This window comes from Labrus mixtus, chromosome 20 (assembly GCF_963584025.1).
Source record: "Labrus mixtus chromosome 20, fLabMix1.1, whole genome shotgun sequence".
Classification (NCBI taxonomy): domain Eukaryota; kingdom Metazoa; phylum Chordata; class Actinopteri; order Labriformes; family Labridae; genus Labrus; species Labrus mixtus.
The window spans coordinates 23,662,880-23,681,282 of record NC_083631.1 but is presented as its reverse complement, the minus strand read 5'-3'; the positions used below and the strand labels follow the sequence as shown (position 1 = coordinate 23,681,282).

Sequence of the window (18,403 nt, the reverse complement as noted above, 5' to 3'; positions counted from 1 at the left end):
AACAACGACGGAGAGTCAGCAAGTGAAACTAAGATGTCACAGATATCACTTTATTTTCTCCCTTCAGGTTCCATTATTAACTTTTTTTTTTAAGAGCATGAACTGCAGAAAACAATCTTTGGCGTCGGGGAAACGGTTGCAGTTTGTAGTTTGTCCAGCAGAGGGCGGTCAGAATTGTTCTGTTACCGATAGTGGTATCGATATTTGCTTTCGATAAAACCCAAAATGTGGTGTCAGGTGTCTCTGAGGATGCCATTCAGATACCATCATTTATTTTTTTCTGTTATTTCTGTATTTATTGGTAAAGGACGCTAAAGAGAGACAGGAAGTGCCTGGAGGAGAGAGAGTGAGGTCGAGTTGCCACGACGATGACTACAGCCTCAGTACATGGGACGTGTAAAATAACTGTGAGGCTCCTCGGATTCCTTCATTTGATTTATTAACCCAGCAGGTTATCAGGTTAAATATCATGTGATGATATGAAAACACCTGAGTGCCATGTTGCCGGTGAAAGAAATGCAGAGACTTCTGCAGCCGACAGAGTTCTGATGTGAAATATTCTTAAAGTTTCATTAAAGTCAGATGTGCACAGAAAGTGTCTGTTTTCACTGCAGCTCAAACATTCAATAAAAGTTCAATTATTATTGAATCTTTATTTAAGCTGGTAAATAACCCACTGAGATCAGGATCTCTTTCAGAAGCTGACCCTAACCCGCAGCACACGTGATAACGAGACAAACAGTAAGTGAAGAGAGAACAACGATTTACAATGTGAAAATTGATTTACAGATAAAGTGCAGAATCCTGATCACAGATTACAGAAACACATCAGGCACTGTCCAATGGTCTCACGTTTTTTATCTTTTAAGATCGAGCCAAAGGCTTCAAGCTTCAACGCTCGATGTTTTGACGACGTTCAATAAAGTCATCAAAACATCGTTTATCTGTAAATGTTTCACTCTAAAGGCCTCGTGTCCACCGAGCGGAGCGCTCAGAAAAAAAGATGCTGAGTGCTGCTGCAAACGCTCTACTCTGACGCTGACACAGAAAAGAACACCAGGTGGACTCGGGGTCTTATTCTGTATTTGTATCTGTGTTTAAAAACCCTGATATGAGTCGAGCTCTACCATCAGAGTTCTCCCCCCTCAGTGAGCTCTCAGTGTGTCTCTGTATCTTCAGGTAGCAGAGCTCTTCTTTTTCTCCTCTCAGGTTTAATTCAAATCTAAATACTGAATTTTTCATTTTCATTACTGCTCATAAGTTCTCCATCAGAACTCAGCTGCTGTGCGTCGGTCTGCAGGTGAAGTGTCGCCTCTCTTAATGGACTCTCTCTCTGCGCCACCTGAGCCTTTGGAGCAGTCATGGCTGCAGCGAGCAAACAGAAGCAGCAGGAGGATTATGGGTAGAAGACGGACACAGAGACACGAGTCTGGTTCAGCAGCTCAGACGACAGAGACGTGATGTTAACACAAGACGTGTGCACAAGGTGAGGCCAAACTAAACGTCACCACACCCAGACTGCTTATCTCATGAAGAGTCTCTCATTCCACTTCTGGTTTGACACAAGATGATACATTTGCAACTAAATCTTCACCACATTGTTGAGCTCAGAAAAATGCAGGAAGCAAAATTAAGACGGCAAACTCGAGTCTCAAATTGAATCTTCAGTGTTCGTCTTCATGGCTGCCGAATTATCTGCACGTCTCTTCCTGTCTGAAACAAAACAACACAAAATGAAGTCTCCTGTGTAAATGTGTCTCTGAGTCATGACTGTCTACAATGAGGGAGAAGCTCGAGTCCCGCTGGCTGTGTTGTTGTCAGAGCCGTGTTTACATGGACGGGACGGCCGGCTCCTCCCCTTGTGTATAAAAGCTGTTTTAGTCAAGAACTAGAGAGAAGAAGAAGAACATAAAGGGGAGATAGGGACAGATAGCCTAGCGGTTGGCTACATGCTCATGCTCTCTCTCTCCTCTCCACATTTCCTGTCTCTCTTCAGCTGTCATATCCAATTTCAGGATCTTTATTCTTTTCCACCCATTGTTAAAAATGTAATCTTCTCCCATGTAGTCTCACTAAGCTGTCTCTCTGGGTGTCATAGCGCGGCTCTGCCAGCAGGTGGCGCCTGCGCAGAGAGCGCTGCTCCTCCTCTCTGAGAGTCTGTTCAGCATCTTCTATCTGCTCTCCTCACTCGGTGCAGTCAGCCCGCTGCGTGGACTCAGTCGATGCTTTCTAGTTCAGAAGTGTTTGTTTGACATTTTCAGAGCTGAGTTTGGATTTAAATCATGGAAGCAGAGAGAAAATCCTCTCAGCTGTGCGGCTCCTCTGAGAGAACACAGGTGGACGGAGAGACGGAGACATCAGGTGAGTCTGAAGGTGTTTGGTGTTTACATTGAACTGAACGCTTGAATGTTACTGGCTGCATGAATTAGTGACATTAGAGGTTGTGTCTCATTTGCAAAGAGAGATCTGAAGCTTCTTCAGACCCTCCCAGTGAGCAGCTTTAAATGATCAGACACAAAGTGAAACCTCAGACTTTGTTTCTATGTGTTAAAATGTTTTTTAATCAGACTTTAAACATCTTAGGATTTCTCATTTACAAAAAAATATAACAGAGAAAGTGGGAAATATCTATTAAATATTTAGTCCCAAAGTGATTTTTTTTGTCTAGTGACAATAAAGATCTTAAACACTTTAACAACTTGACAATTATTCCCTTTTGAAAACGGTTTCATTATAGAAGTGTTGAAAATGTTTTCAGGGGTGTTTTGTCCCTCATAAGAAGCATGTCCTCATGTCTTTAAAAATAGACACATATTATGTATTAAATCATTGTCATAATAGTTCCCTTTCTGCCTAATTAACTAACCTGTTAACTGATTAATCACTTCAGCCGTAGTTTTGATGATTTACTCGTTCTAGAAAGCCGAACATGCAAGAATTCAAACTTGTTTCAGGAAATAATCAAACTGGTTTTCCCCCCATAAGTTGAGCAACACATGTCACAGTTTCTTCTTATAAAAATCCTTAGACACTCTTAGGAAATTAAAGTAAACTTGGAGTGTTTAAAAAAATCTTTTGTTGAATGTTAGAGAAGTTTTGGCGTTCCTCAGGGCGCAATCCTCGGTCCTCCATTTTTTGTTTCCATTGAGGGTGTTTTATTTATGTTTAAAACATTTTATAACAAGAATTGCACAGAAAACATTTTATAGCTTTTTCTTTTATAGCACATATTCAACAACATAACCCACATAATGTCACTTGGCTGTTGAATTTGGATTTGTTCTGTCAGAATAAAAAAAAAACGTTGTCGCCAGTAGGGTCATGATACCAGAATTTGAAACTTTGATTTGAAACGAGTTAAAAACAGCTGATGCAGTGTTCCAGTTGGTTTGTCGAATTCATTAAGAAGTTTAATGTTGGGTCTGAATTACTGTCCTTCATTAAATTTAAGATCTCATTGATTGGGTATAAAACCTGAGTCCCATCCTGGTGCATCACCTCACAGTGACACACCTGTCACCTTTAAATGATTCCCCTCAGCCTTAGTTGTTGGTCAGATACATGAAGTCGGCTCGTTCGTTGTGCAGCTGATTCAGAGAGGATGATCCTAAAGTCTTTTCACACAAGGTCAGGTAATTAAAAGACGATCTGAGCTTGGCTGGGTGACTCATCGCTCGCAGTGAGGAGTGGGAGGCTGCATGGTGGGGGAGGGGGGGTGTACAGCTGTTCAGTGAAGCTTGAAGACTTTCCTCAGCGCTCTGCACAGATCAGGTGGTGTTCATGTTTACAGCTGTTTTATGGGTCATTGATTCTGTAGATGAATTCTGGATAATGACGTCACACCTCACCCAGCACCTGTTTACTTATGTGATCATCTCTCTGAACCTGTAAACATTTCTTCTGTCTGTGTTTGTCTTTGGATTAACACCTGGTCTGTAGTTCAGAGAGGAACCTTTGACCAGTTGACTTTCAGACACTGTTCATCTCACCTGACAATTCAAAGTGCTTAGAAATGTGTCTCGTGCGTGTTTCAGCGGAGGACGTCGTTTCGATGGCCGACTCCACGATCACCGTCGAGGACATCGAGGGAGAGCTGGGCAAAATCGTGCGGATACGAGACATCCTGGTACGGAGAGAGTCAGAGCTCAGATACATGTAAGATCTACTTCTTATTTAACTTAAAGGATGAGTCAGTGGAAATGTTTGCTGCTCTGAGACACTTTAAAGGCTTTATATGTGATGTTTTGATCCAGCAGATGTCGCCCTTGAGCACCAGCATGAAACCAAAACAACTTGCGCTGCATTGTTGTGTTAGCATGCTAATGCTAGAGATCTTTATTCTGCTCGTATCTTCACACTGCATGTAAATTTACCTGAAATGAGCGTGATCTAGAAACACAGTTAAGCAGTGAGTACAGTATGTTATTCTTCTTTTCTCTAGTCCCTCAATTAAACAACTTTTATACACGAGGGGAGGAGTCAGCCGGCCGTCCGGGCGATGTAAACAAAGTGAAGATAGGACTCTGAAAACTCTGAAAACATCACAGACAGTGGGACTCGGGTGTTACACCCATTGTAGACAGTCATGACTCACAGAGTTATTTTCAGAGGAGATACTTGATTTATACATTTAAGTGTGAAAAATCACATAGAAAGACTTTAAGAAACCATCGGGAAGAACGATGATGAACTGTGACCGTCAGTGCAGAGTAAAACAGCGTGGTTATTTCAGGTCTCTGCAGACTGCACACACACACACACACACACACACACACACACTAACACACACACACACACACACACACACACACACTAACACACACACACACTGACACACACACACTCTCACACACACACACACACACACACACATTGACACACACACACACACACACACACACACACACACACTGACACACACACACACACACTCTCACACACACACACACACACTGACACACACACACACACACTCTCACACACACACGCTGATGTTTTGAGAATAATCAGAGTCAGACGGTGAAATGAGTTCTGACACTTTCAGATGTGATTCTTAAACAGTCGTTTTTATTTCAGATGAGAAACTCACCGACCTCGCTCTCGCTCTCGCTCTCGCTCTCGTCATGAGTCTAAAAACATTTTCTCTCTGATATTTGTTTGCAACGTGATGGAGGAAACGACCATTCTGTGACGACCAGAGTTTATAAATGACCTCGCTCAACCTGACGGGAGCTGATGTCGTTTGTTTTCCTCTCAGGATGGACGACATCCAGCTCTGCAAGGAAATCACCAGACTGAAGACGGAGCTGCAGAAACTCGTCTCCATTCCAGGTTAATAAAATCAACACATTAAAGAAACTTCATTAAACCTGCAGATGTTAAAATCAGAACAGGAAACAGCTGTTTGTGTCTGAGCAGACGGAGAGAAGTCGAGGGAGGACAGGGAGCGAGAGGACGAGCTGCTGCAGCAGATCAACAAGCTGGTGGAGACCAGAGACTTCCTGGTGGACGACGTGGAGTTTGAACGTCTGAGGTGACAGAAACACTCTGCATGATGAAGAGTTACTGATCCTGATGAAAACTGATCCACATGAAGCCCCTTTTGTTTTCTGTGCATCCTCTCTCTCCTCAGGGAAAGAGAGGAGGACAGAGAAATGGCCGCCTTCTTACACTCCAAATTCCCAAAGAAGTTACCTGGAAAAGGTGAGTTTAACCAGGAAGCTGCAGCATGAGGAAGTAAACAAAACCAGATGATCCCACTGGAAACCCTCTTCCCCCCCCCCAGCTATTAGTCTCAACCTATCACCTGCTGTCTTTATGCTTCTCTTAGCCAATCAGCTGTTAGCATTAGCTCATACTCAGCGTCCAGAAAATTAAAAAAACAGATTTCCCAAATTTTAAAATCTGACTTCATGTCCTCCATGTTTTCTTCTGTTTCAGGCGCCGTCAGAGATCAAATTGTGGTGTCCAAATCTCAGCAGACATCGGCGCCGTTGATCACAAGAACTGGACTGACAGTAAGAACTGGACTGACAGTGATGAGAGACTGCTGCGGATTCACCTGCTCCGTCATGTGACACTGTGCTGTGTGTGTGTGTGTGTGTGTGTGTGTGTGTACTAAATGCCTTATCATGTTCCTGTGACTTGCTGCTGTGTAAACTGTTTACATGTCCTGCAGGGCGGCGCTGACGGGTCGCTCCAAGTTCAAATATTTCATGTCTGATAAAAGTGTTTCGATCTCATCGTGGCTAATTCTCAGTTTATAATGTACGATATCAAATGTCCCGATCTGCCCAGAGAGAAACGGGACCGTTACGATTTATATCAAACATGTTCGATGTTTGAAATCTTGAAAGGGTCCGGTGGAAGTCGTGCATGACTACAATAACCGTGAGAGGCGAGGGAGGACGGTAAATCACGACTTGATGGCTGTGGCTCAGTGGTAGAGTGGCTGTCTCTCAACTTGAAGGTCCAGTGTTCGATCCCCGACGATTGTCCACCTCTTCCTGTCGTATAAAATGTTTTGATTTTACAGTTTGACTCCTGTCCCATCTGTTAACACATTGGAGGGGGCGGGGCTTATAACCTATACCGCAGCCAGTCAGGTAGGGGGAGCTCGAAATGTTTTGGCTTCACTTTTGGGAAGCTGTCGTGTCGTCCTTCTTTCTGTACAGTCTTTGAAACACACAACAGGAGTGATACCTGACATCACTGCCATGACAACGGGGTGACACGGGGGGCGTGTGTGTGTTTGATGTTATTGTCACTGCAGTTAGAAGAAATATCAAGAGCCTGCCTTCACCACACACACACACACACACACACACACACACACACACACACACACACTGCAGCTCCAGGTGAGTCATACAGCTGACTTAAAGATGGCGTTAATTAAAAACACCTGACAGAGCTTTGAGTGTGAAGAGTTCTCAGCTTTAGCAGAAATCATGAAGAAAAACACGAGCTTTCATTTAGTGCACGTCCTCTTCTGTGTGTGTGTGTGTGTGTGTGTGTGTGTGTGTGTGTGTGTGTGTGTGTGTGTGTGTGTGTAAAGGCTGTCACAGCTGATTGCAGAGCTGTGCAGAAACTCTCTCCTCTGTATCTAATCTGCCGGCTGTGAGCACCAATCAGGAGGCTTCACGCTGTGAACAGAGACGAGTTGAAGCCAAACGGTTCTAATTGGACGCTGCTTAAAAAAGCTGCTCGTTCTTGTTTCACAGCGTTGGATGAGACGTGTAACAGAAAGGCGATATCACACTCTGCCAATTAGAGACTTCATGTTTCTTTCCTTTTTGCAGCCTTGACTTCTCAGACTCAGAGTTACACACGTCTGTCGAGGCTGCAGAGACCTGCTGGGGTTTCCTCCTGGATATTAAATCTACTCTGTCCAAATAGGGAGAGGAAGAATCCAGAATTTAGCTAAATAAAATAGAAGAAGAAAAGTAAAAAAAGGAAAGAAAATGAGAGAGAAATAGTGGAGGAAACTTGCAGATAGAGTCCACACAGATGCTAAAATAATCCCTTAACTATTTTTTATATTATTTTAGAACAAAAACACTGAATGAAGGTTTTTATAAAGAAAGTTAGGAGGGGGGGACTCGAGGGCCCACCTTAGGGTCTTTAATCATGTGTTTATTTTGTTTTGATGCTGCATTCACATTCACACTGTCCCCTAAAAAAAAAACAGAAATCAGCTGAAACAACCAGGAGGTTGAGAATCAGGCAGAAAGCAAACAGCGCCCCCTTGTGGCAGGAAACCAAACAACACCATAATCAGTTTGGTGCAAAAAAAATCTAATAATTCACCTTCAGGTTTTATTTTTCTTTAATAAATAATTTAATGGTTTAACATGAGGACAGTGTGTCGTTATGAAACTCTCATTACTAACTAGTAGTCTGTAATATTAATTTAACCTGTGAATTCAGTTTTCATAATAACAAAAGGCTTTCCTCGTGCAGTGATTCGATCTGCATGCTCCCAGAATGCACCAGTAATGATTTTATTTCTCTGATTAATCGATGTAAAGTCGATCAGAGAGCACTCTGAGCGCAGAGACTCGACTTGCCTGTGTGGGGAGCGCTTTCATTCATCACACCCACACAGTGATCACTGCAGGGCTGCTTCCCCTTTAACGCATGACGCAGCTCAACTGGTGCCCCACTTTGCGTGAGCAGCGGCAGTGTGCGGGAGTCTGCGGGATCTGTTGTTGCGTTCGGCTCGGTGCGGGGACTGTCGGTGCTTCTGTGGAGCCTCAGCTGCCCCCCTCGACATGGACTTCTTACTGGGGAATCCGTTCAGCACGCCGGTGGGACAGCGCATCGGTGAGCTGGGGAAACACCGGGATTAGGATTTGTGAAAGCCAAAACGCTTCAGTCACCTTTACAGCGGAGTCATCACGCAGCCGACACTCTGAAATCTCGCGAGTTTTTCTCTTCATTCTTATTTAAAATCATTATCAGGGCACGAGATTTTTTATTACCTTTTGTTTTTGCATTCATGTGAAAAATCCGGGTTAGATTTAAGACTGACAGAGGAGCTACAGGGTTGTGGTTTTGAGTGACAGGTCCGCCAAGCAATGATCCTGCAGAGGCGGGACTTCTCCGCCGTGATGTGCAATCTGATTGGTTGTCTCAGTGTCTGTTTATCCTGCTATTAGCTGGGAGGGACGATCAGTGACCGACATCCTCCTGACCTAAATTACATTCACATTCTTGATTTAGACATAATGACTGCTCGTGTTATCATCCTCTGATGGGAATTAAAGGAGAGACATTAAAACGAGCTGCTACACAGATTTATAAAAGCTGATAAATCATGATAACTGATTTAAACTGTGCATTCAAATCCAAATAGGCTGCTCATCTTTTTCTATATCTGATTAAATGTATTTACGCCTGTTGATTAATTTAAAAATGTTTGAAATTCAGAATATCTAGCGTTGATTTCTTACATGTCACACATTAAAATGATTCAGCGTTGAAGAGCTGTCATTATTTTATCAGGATGAGAAATACTTTATTCAGTTTATACATGAATAGAGAGTGAAATGTGCTGTATCATCAGTTTAATGTTGAGCAGGTTCTTTAAACCTCCTAAGTAGTGTTTACATTGTTTATGTCTCCACAGAGACTGCGACCGGCTCCAGCCTGCCGTCAGATGACTGGGCCCTCAACATGGAAATCTGTGACTTGATCAACAGCGCAGAGGAAGGGTGTGTGTGTGTGTGTGTGTGTGTGTGTGTGTGTGTGTGTGTGTGTGTGTGTGTGTGTGTGTGTGTGTGTGTGTGTGTGTGTGTGTGTGTGTGTGTGTGTGTGTGTGTGTGTGTGTGTGTGTGTGTGTGTGTGTGTGTGTGTGTGTGTGTGTGTGTGTGTGTGTGTGTGTGTGTGTGTGTGTGTGTGTGTGTGTGTGTGTGTGTGTGTGTGTGTGTGTGTGTGTGTGTGTTATCCGTCTGCATTCACGCTTTCTGACTGTTGAAAATGTTTTGTTGATTTCAGGCCCAGAGACGCCATCAGAGCCTTGAAGAAAAGGATTGTGGGAAACAAGAACTTCAAGGAGGTCATGCTGGCGCTCACTGTGAGTGTTTGTCTCCCTTTGCTCTCATTCATCCACGGCGAGGCTCGTCGGGGTTTCCCAGATCACTTCAATATGTTACCATGGCAACCGAAATCGAAGTCCTATAGGCACCTTACATTGGGAACTTTTATTGTTTTCAGTGGTCAGACACAGCTCATTTACATATTTAAAGGTACAGACACAGAAACAGCCTGTTCTGAGCAGGGCTGAAATAGAGGGGTTTATAGACATGATGAAATACAGGATCAGAGTGGATTTAGAACAAGAAACTTCACACACATGTTTTGAGGAGCTCTGAGACTTATTTTCTCTGAAGAAGAGGAGGAGAATATGTCACCTTTAAATTATTAGTTATAAAATACCAACTGCAAATAATGTAATTTAGGCTGAGCGGGTTGACCTGGGATGTAATGTTTAGTTCATGAAATACATTTTATATCTGCCTGTCTGCCCTTATTTTTGTTATTCTTTGAATATAAAGTGAAGCGTTCTGCTGATTCTCTTAATGATTTTAGGTTCTCGAGACCTGCGTGAAAAACTGCGGCTACAGGTTTCACATCCTGGTGACCACACGGGATTTTGTTGAAGGAGTTCTGGTGCGGTCGATCATCCCGAGAAACAACCCTCCTTTAGTCCTCCACGACCGAGTGCTCAGCATCATACAGGTGAGAAATGCTGCTGTACATGTTTGACGACACTGTGGCTGCACGGAGACATAAATCAGGGTGTTGCTTTATTTATTTCAGTCTTATTGTTGTCACGTTGTTGAACTTCAGGCTGTGAATAATCTGTGGTTTTCTCTGGTTAAGGCGTGGGCCGATGCATTCCGCAGCTCACCTGACCTGACGGGTGTGGTGTCCGTGTATGAAGACCTGCGGAGGAAAGGACTGGAGTTCCCCATGACAGAACTGGACGGTTACACACCGGTCCAAGCCCCAAAGCCAGTAAGTTAGTAAGAACAGGATGTTACAAAGTGTTTAAGATCTTGTTTGAACAGGATTACCTGAGGACCTCTGGTGATTTGGAATTAAACCCAATGTCAGTGTTTGACGCGGTGCAGTCACACCCGATGAGTCATATATTGAGCTGTGGGAGTGTCACCCACCTGGGGGAGGGGCTACTGCCCTTTGTGATGTCATGAAGGGAAAATCTCCAAACGGCCTGTTTGAGCACACATTTTCTGAAAAGTGGAGCAGTCAGAAGACGGAGAGGATGGACTTTTCTCATGATTGGGGGGTTTGTAGACAGACTAGAGACACATGTTAGAGATAGAGGAACATGGTGAAGTGGATTTTAAATAATATGTGAAACGTCCTCCACAATTATGACAGATGATCAGAGGTCCCCAGGTAAAACAAATAGCTTAGTCATGAAAGTCAAAAGACGTTCGCTGGTCAAGATTCTTAGTGGTAGATTTGACAGTTAATTGAAATGGGACAATAAAATGATTAATAGAAGTGGTGTCTTAAAAAAACAGCTTCAAGCATGGCTGGTGTTTCTCCGCTGGTGTTTGGGTTCTTCTTTTAATCTTTGGTCATTTCTCTTTGGGGTCATTTCTGCACCTTTGCACTCCAGACTGTGTCTGCAAACGGGCCTGTTGTAACTACTCTTCCTGCTGGGCTCCTTTCCTCCAAACCTCCAATCATCTCACCAGCAACTTCTGAACTCAAACTGGCCTTAGAGGGATCCCATGCCTTCACTCCCAGCCAGGTGAAATGTGACGTTTTAGTCCTTAAACTGCAACTTATTCCTGTTTATATGTGGTCTACAACGGTTCAATAAGCGGTCGAAATAGTTATAAAAAGTGTTTAACTACTAGTCAGCTAAAAGAGATTGTAGAATAGGAATAGGTGAGTCAAAAGTTATGCATTAAAACTTTAAAAAATGTGCTAAAAAAATAAACATTTGAAAAGGTTAGCTTAAAGTAACGATTCAAATGTAAAATGATCAAGCTAAAAATGATGTTGTAGAAGATGTTAGTTAAAAGATGCTAATGAAGTAACAATAAGAAGTTAACTTAATGTAGGCTAATGGATAAACAGCAGTTAGCTAAAAGAAGCTAATTGGGTAAACAGAAGAAGAAAGTATTTTCCATAGGCTAGAAGCAGTTAGCCTAAACAAGCTAAACATAACAGTAGTAGCAGCAGGCATAAAGAAGTTAATTACTTAACAGAAGAAGTAGTTAGCCTAACAAGCTAATGGCTAAACAACAGTAAGCCAATGAATAAACGGTAGAACTAGTTAACTAAAATAAGATAATGGATTAACAGTAGAAGAAAGTAGAAGTTAATTAATAAACAGTAGAAGAAGTTAGCATAAAGAAGCTAATTGATTAACAGTAGAAAATATTAGAAGCTAATTATTAAACGGTTAGAAGTGGTTAGCCACAACAAGCTAATGGATAAGTAGTAATTTAATGAGCTTATGGATTGACAGTAAACAATGGTTAGCTTAAAGAAGCTAATGGATTAACAGTAATAAGTAAAGAGTAGAGTTAGTCAAACATTAAGCTCAGGACTAATTAGTAAAAGTAGTTAGCTTATAAAAAGCTAGTGGATAAACATGTAGAAGTAGTCATGTAGTAGTAGAAGCTTTTAAATCAATGTTTGATTCTGAAGTGAATCTGTGTTTACTTAGACTTCATTTTTGATGTTCCAGGTTAAAACCCTGAAAGCAGAGCTGGGAGTGGTTCGAACCAACCTGACCATGATGTCAGACATGATGAGTCAGCTGGATCCGGTCACGGTAAAACAAGCAGACATGGAGCTGCTGGAGGTACAAACAAAAAACAGACTCGGGTTTTTAAAAATGTGACGTCATCCGCCCATGAAAGTCCTCCCCCATCGTTCATATGTAGTCTCAGTGTGTTGCCCTTAACTGATCTCGTATTGTATACATTCTGTGCTGCATCTGGCCCCTCATCCCCCCCACCCACACATTCTTTGTCCGGTTGTGTCATTAGCAGTTATACGCAGTTTGTAAGGAAATGCAGGAGAGGATAGTGAAGATCGTCCCGAGACTCAGCGAGGAGAAGCTGATTGAAGAGCTGCTGGCGACTAACGATGAGATGAACACCACCTTTACCCGCTACCAAAGGTTCATTATCATTATTATACTATCTTATTAAGAATTCAAATATGTCCACTTGGTCTGTCAGCGTTAATGCATTCATTAAGATGTGATTAAAGGTCCAATAGGTAAGATCTGAAGTGAGTGAAATCATACCCGACCTAAAAAGCCTCTGCATGTTTCTAATAAGCTCCACGAGCAGAAACGTGCTCAAACTAGGATCAATATTGGAGATGCTTTTGAAAAATGGAGAGAGGTTAGAACACAGAAAGGTTTACAGACCCATGCAGAGCTGGATAAACACTGAAGCTTCAGAGTCCACCACATGGTGACCTGTGTGAGCATGGACTCTAGAGAGGAGGGGATGCTTTTTGTATTTCCTTTTTTTAGGTGTACAAAAAAATACAAAATGAAAGCATACGTCTAACCTCGTTCTAATGTTAACAGGTTTGAGAAAAGAATAACAAACGGTCAAGACACAGCACAGAAGGTAAAGAACATGGCTACAACTTTTGACTTTGTGTTTTATTCTTCTTTAAAGCTCCAAACACATAATTATAAATCATGTTTTTTTAAAAATGATTGTTGTTTTCTCTCAGAGCCACAACTACGTCAACCTGTTAGATGAGGATTTGACAGGCGAGTCCGGTGTTGCATCAATGTCCAACGACAGCTCGCTCAGCCACTCGAAATCGGACAGTTTGTCCAGTCAGATGGCGAGACTTTGTAAGTGTTCTAGTCTTTGTCACTATCGTTAATGTACAGTGTATGCATGCCTCTACACGTGTTTTCCTTTTCTTGCAGGTACAAGTGAATCCGATGACACTTTATCACAGAAGATGAACATACCAACCCAACAAAGACTAAGGTACAGAAAGTCTAGAAACCATAGCAAGAGCTTCGAGGTTTCTAAAGAGGTTCCAATAGAGCCCAACAGAGACTGCCCTCTTCTTCAGCGGCTCTGGTTCCAGAAGTAGATTTCCTTATTCAAATTCTCCATTTCATAAAATCCAATTTCCATATTTTTATTCCTGGAGCCGAGTCCACCATCCACCTGAACTCTCACGACTATAAAACATTTGATTGGGCTCCAAAAAAAACATAAAAAACAAAAACAAAACAAAGAAAAAAGGCAAAGGTACAAGACTGTGTACGTCATTTATTTCAGCTGGGAAGGAACTACACATCCCACAATCCATTGCGTTTCCAATGAGACCCGACAAACGATAGTTCAGCGTGCTTCTTTAAAAACATAGACACACCTTCTTTCTACATTTATCTACATGTATTGTAGTTTGAGTTGAACATCAGCGGTAGCAGCTGACAGCCGAGGTTTGCGGCGGGGTTAAACATTTCCAAGGTAACAGCGGGCTCCACCAATCAGAGACATCGCTGTACTGCTCTGGAAATGTGGGTAGTGGAGTTAATTTCCCCAAGATCGCAGATAAACCATTTTAAAAACGAGGTTGATATCATACTACAGGTCAGAGACTGATTATCCACTTTAATGAAACCAGTAGAGTCACATTATGTGACTTATTTTAGAACATTTTGTTATTAAGAGCATCAACATTCACCTGTAGGGATACGTCAGATTAAAAAGGGTTCTACTGAAATAAAAGAAAAGTTGTTCTGCATTTTTTTTATGTATCACAATATTACAAAAACAGTCCGAGAGCTCTTTGGTAGAGGTCCTTAATAATTGTTTTGGAGTTTAACTCAAACGTAGTCCTTCTAAATCCCCTTAAGAATTGCCAAGATTTCACAGTTTGTCAACAGATTTTTTTCACTTACATGGCAGCTAACCAAAGTTCAAATCTGGTGTTTCAGCGAGCAGAGTGAAGCGGCAGTGGACGGCCTGGCTCAGGCTCAGAACATCAGACTACAAAACCCTGGAAAGGTATGCCTTGGATTCTGGCTGAACACGATTTAACTGATTTATCTTTTGGCTTTTTGTCATCTATAAAGTGAACATGGAACAATACAAAAGTTAAGTGTAGAAAATGTGCTTCTTTATTAAAAGAAGTTTCTGTGCGATTCTAATAGTTCCGGGTTTTTAATGCAACAGGCATTAAAAACCCGGAACTATTAGAATCGTTGAATTTACACCGACCAAGTCAAAGATTCTGAGGTTTTTTAATAATGGATAATCTCAATGAAAAGATGGCTCCTGGTATATATGGATAGATAGTTGGATGGACAGTTGGGAGGATGGATGAATGAATGGACCATTGGATGAAGAAATGGTTGGATAGAGGGAAAGTTGGAAGGATGGATCGATTGCTGGATGTTAAGATGTTGAATGAATGGAGGGATTTTGGGATTGCTAGTTGGGTGGATTGATGGAAGATGAATGGATGGATAGTTGGGTGGATGGATGGGTAATTGAATTGATGGATGAAAGAGTGGTAAGTCAGTTGGATGGAGTGATAGTTGGATGGATGGATAGTTGGATTGTTATTTAGATGGATGAATGGTTAGTCAGCTTAATGTAGATGGATGGATGCAGCACGATATCGAAGCCAAATTCTAGCACATGCAAAGTTAAAAAGAGTAAATTTCCAATAACACTGGGAGATAGAAGTATAATTAATTTTAAAATATAAACATACTTTTAAAGAAGGTAGATTGAGGTGTAGCTCCACTTATTGGTTGTATTTGCTCGACGTTGGAGTTTAGTTATGGGAGTTGATTGACAGAGGAAAGAGTTTTTACTGAACATATGTTTCTGCCATGAATAAATACAGACTTATAAACTTATAAAATGTCTTTGGTTGAGGGTATGTTTATCTTTCTTTGTCTCAGTAACTGTTTTTCCTCCTTATTCAAATCTCTGTCTGTGCATGAAGGATGGCAGCCCAGCCTCCACCTGCAGCTCCTCACCAAAGTTAGATTGGATGATTAAAAGGGGAATGGTGGGTGTGTGTGTCCTGAATCTGGTTTGACATGATTTCACCTCTCCACTCCTTGTGTCTCTTGGTTTTGTCATGAAGATGCGGATGCAGATTTAAAACGTCCTGTGGCGTGGGTCTCTTTTGTTTGGGTCATCATTTTTGGGTTTGATGTTTGAGGACTTTGTGCTTTGCATGCTTTTAAACGTTTTGAAGACAATTGGATGTTTCTCAGTTCTTGCCTGTCTCCATTCTGAGCATGACAATGTTTGAGTTGCACCGTCCTGATATACCTCATAGTTGTCATACCGGTCTTGCCTTGCTTCCCGACATTTGGTTCTTTTTTTGGTTTTCTTTTGTCTTAGTGGTTTGGTAGCTTTCTTCCATCTTCATAAAAGTGATCTATCTCTATATTTCCTGAAACTGATTATCCTGATGCTCTGCTTCCTTTCTCAGATTCCTATCAACCAGTCCAACGTTATGGATGATATTGAGCAATGGCTCGAGCTGGACGACGAGGTAAATGATCGGATTACTAAAACAAGAAAACAATCTGAAAGTATAACTTAACCATTTAGTTATTCCGCTCTTTTTCTGTTCACGTTTTGATTCACTGGATAATTCAAACTTTAAAAATAAGCTCGCACATCAGCCCGACGTTGGTGTCACCTAATGCAAGTTGGGGGGCCGGATGTGTCCCGCAGGCCGCCAGTTGATGGTCACTGTTCTAAGTCATCCATTGGCTGTAACTCTGTCAGTTGTTTTGTCAGTCCATTACTTTGCCAACCATCTGATAGCAAGAAATTTGGTTCCATAAATTCATGTTTCCATCAAGATACTTGGTGATTATTTAAGGTGTAGTGTAGCGCCATCATGAGGTCAAACTCTGAATTGATCTGGTACTTTAGCTACACCCTTCTTATCTGATGTGTTTGCAAATGTCTGCATGCCCGTCTATTATTCATTAACACGTGTCACATTTAGCAGACTAAACCTCCTCACAGAGAGGAACAGCCTTTTACTAAAAGTGCTTTTTATCTGCAAAAAGTGTTTGTACATAAATTTAAAACATGTTCTGCTATTTTCTGTTTCCGACACAGTTTGACGACTTTGAGGATTCAGACGGTGTGACCAGTGAAGGTGAGAGTCTTTAAAATCACACCAGTTTTCTAAAATTACCAACCCTGCCTTTAGTTTAGTTTGTACGGTAGTATCTTTGTCTTTTAGTTAAACTTGTGTATTTTGTGTGAAGTGTGTGAGATAGTTTTGATGAAGAGCTTAATGTGAGAGGACGAGCGTTATGTCAGCTTCAGTTGATGTTATCTTCACATTTTACAATACTTATTTATTTACATAAATGAAGTCCACTCTGTGAGGAAGTCGGTATCCGTCACTTTGAACAACATGAACTCACAGAAAATCACCAGAGGTTAAAGGTCGTGGCGTTCTCACTCACTTCAGATATTTGATCATGTCGTCTCATCTAATCCAGCGTTTCTCCTCCTGCAGAGTTCGACAAGTTCTTGGCAGGAAGAGCCAAAGCAGCTGAACGCCTGCCGTCGCTGAGCGCCGCCTCGCAGGAAAACGACCACTCCGAGTCTTAAACTGCACTTTTAACCCGCCACACTAACAGCACTCATGAAGCGTCGGCTGAGACGTGGAGATTCCTTTTAAAGAAATGGTTCGATGGCACATTTGATGTGGGGGATGTGACCCATGTCTGAGGGAGGTTGTCATAGTTACTGCTATTTACCCGGTGGGGGGGGGGGGGGGGGGGGCGTTTTTTAATCTGATAAATAATGTTCCTCGCTCAAGGCGAGCGGGTGTTTTTAGCTTACATTGTTACGAGGGTTTGTCTATGTGTTGAATGCAAACATTTGCACATTTTCTAAGGTTACATTCCTGCTGTTGAAGGATATTGTTACTTCTTTTGTTAAATAGATGATGTATAATAATGCTGTAATATAAATAATGTCAAATATGTGAATGGAAGAAAAAACCCCTGTGGACGTAGCACAACACTGTAAAGTTGTATGTAAGAGGAGATCCTTACGTAATGGAATAGTTTGATGTAAAAGAAAACTGGATGTTTTTTTTCTGAATCCGTCCTCCTCCTCTGGTGTCTTACTTGAAGTTTAACAGGAAGGTCGTCACAGACGGCTGTCGTAGATTAAACTGAAGCGTTTACCCGTACATTTGTCTTTTTTGTTATTCTAAGCTGAGCGTTAAGATTTCTTAAAGTTATCAAATAAATGGCTTTGCAGGAACTCTACGGCTTGTCTGTTTATTTCTCACATTCACTAACTGACTGTTTGAATTCTGCCTGTAACTTTGATTTTCCCATCATGTATAATAATGCAGCTTTTACTTAACAAAACAGAGATTATCAAAATGCATCACAGAAACGGCAAATTATTTTACAAATCTAAAATAAAAGCATTTTTTTATGTAAAAAGTACATTCATCAGTACGTCTGGGTGCATGTCCTCTTCGGGCTTCCGTAGTTTACCCAAACAATTGACATAAAAAGTTGTAAAGCTCGAAGAGGGTAAAAAGGGTCAGAGAGTTTGTGTGTAGTCATTAAAATGTCATATTTAAACACAACATGTGTTTCTGTATTATTTCACGAACTCTCTTCAAACTAAAGAAAAGTTTAAAGCCGTTAAAAGTGGGGAAAGTTTATTTAAGGCAACATGTTGCTACTCCGTCTGAACCAGGGGGTAAATACAGTCCTGGATCCTGATTGGATAAAAAAAGCCAACTGGCAAAATCTCTTTAATCTGATTGGTCCGTCACACACACACGCCTACACATGTTACATGACGTAGCCCCGCCCCGTCTCTAGTCTTTTTACGTTGAGAGAGGT

The 18,403-nt window shown here is 41.7% G+C and overlaps 5 protein-coding genes across 9 annotated transcripts in view; 4 read left to right on the top strand and 1 right to left on the bottom strand.

Annotated features, from left to right (window-relative positions):
- Window positions 1–1,183, top strand: part of mfsd6l (major facilitator superfamily domain containing 6-like) — a 4,265-nt gene extending 3,082 nt beyond the window's left edge. The window contains 1 exon segment of the mRNA XM_061026914.1: window positions 1,180–1,183. Within this exon segment, the coding sequence (XP_060882897.1) occupies window positions 1,180–1,183 (4 nt within the window).
- hmox1a (heme oxygenase 1a) overlaps window positions 1–18,403 on the bottom strand; it is a 149,370-nt gene that overhangs the window by 111,569 nt on the left and 19,398 nt on the right. The gene's annotated exons all lie outside the window — the stretch shown is intronic.
- On the top strand, window positions 1,954–6,116 carry zgc:171844 (uncharacterized protein LOC100151763 homolog). Its single transcript, XM_061027148.1, has 6 exons — window positions 1,954–2,361; window positions 4,035–4,155; window positions 5,258–5,331; window positions 5,419–5,533; window positions 5,633–5,703; window positions 5,941–6,116. The coding sequence occupies exons 1-6, from the start codon at window positions 2,283–2,285 to the stop codon at window positions 6,075–6,077; spliced, it is 597 nt and encodes a 198-aa protein (XP_060883131.1). The 5' UTR covers window positions 1,954–2,282; the 3' UTR covers window positions 6,078–6,116.
- Window positions 7,954–17,802, top strand: tom1 (target of myb1 membrane trafficking protein). 5 transcript variants are annotated; one of them, XM_061026459.1, is made up of 16 exons: window positions 7,954–8,325; window positions 9,131–9,215; window positions 9,499–9,577; window positions 10,093–10,242; window positions 10,387–10,521; window positions 11,153–11,287; window positions 12,236–12,352; window positions 12,543–12,673; window positions 13,094–13,136; window positions 13,246–13,372; window positions 13,451–13,514; window positions 14,477–14,546; window positions 15,496–15,561; window positions 15,994–16,056; window positions 16,638–16,677; window positions 17,047–17,802. In XM_061026459.1, the coding sequence occupies exons 1-16, from the start codon at window positions 8,274–8,276 to the stop codon at window positions 17,139–17,141; spliced, it is 1,452 nt and encodes a 483-aa protein (XP_060882442.1). In that variant the 5' UTR covers window positions 7,954–8,273; the 3' UTR covers window positions 17,142–17,802. The 5 variants fall into 5 exon arrangements, with proteins under 5 accessions (XP_060882442.1, XP_060882445.1, XP_060882441.1 ...); XM_061026458.1 differs by having other exon boundaries at window positions 7,958–8,325; window positions 12,540–12,673; XM_061026462.1 differs by lacking the exon at window positions 11,153–11,287.
- The window catches only part of gcat (glycine C-acetyltransferase), a 6,104-nt gene continuing 6,079 nt past the window's right edge, over window positions 18,379–18,403 (top strand). Inside the window, exon 1 of the mRNA XM_061026612.1 lies at window positions 18,379–18,403. This exon is cut by the window's right edge and continues 262 nt beyond it. The gene's annotated coding sequence lies outside the window, so the exon portion shown is untranslated.

What these genes read in the sequence shown, in the direction of transcription:
- tom1 (XM_061026458.1), top strand. Translation starts at nt 8,274, where the DNA reads ATGGACTTCTTACTGGGGAATCCGTTCAGCACGCCGGTGGGACAGCGC. An exon ending in GAGTGCTCAGCATCATACAG is followed by an intron (nt 10,243 to 10,386) that starts GTGAGAAATGCT and finishes TCTCTGGTTAAG; the next exon opens with GCGTGGGCCGATGCATTCCG. An exon ending in ATGCCTTCACTCCCAGCCAG is followed by an intron (nt 11,288 to 12,235) that starts GTGAAATGTGAC and finishes TTGATGTTCCAG; the next exon opens with GTTAAAACCCTGAAAGCAGA.
- zgc:171844 (XM_061027148.1), top strand. Translation starts at nt 2,283, where the DNA reads ATGGAAGCAGAGAGAAAATCCTCTCAGCTGTGCGGCTCCTCTGAGAGA. An exon ending in GAGTCAGAGCTCAGATACAT is followed by an intron (nt 4,156 to 5,257) that starts GTAAGATCTACT and finishes TTTTCCTCTCAG; the next exon opens with GATGGACGACATCCAGCTCT. An exon ending in GTGGAGTTTGAACGTCTGAG is followed by an intron (nt 5,534 to 5,632) that starts GTGACAGAAACA and finishes CTCTCTCCTCAG; the next exon opens with GGAAAGAGAGGAGGACAGAG.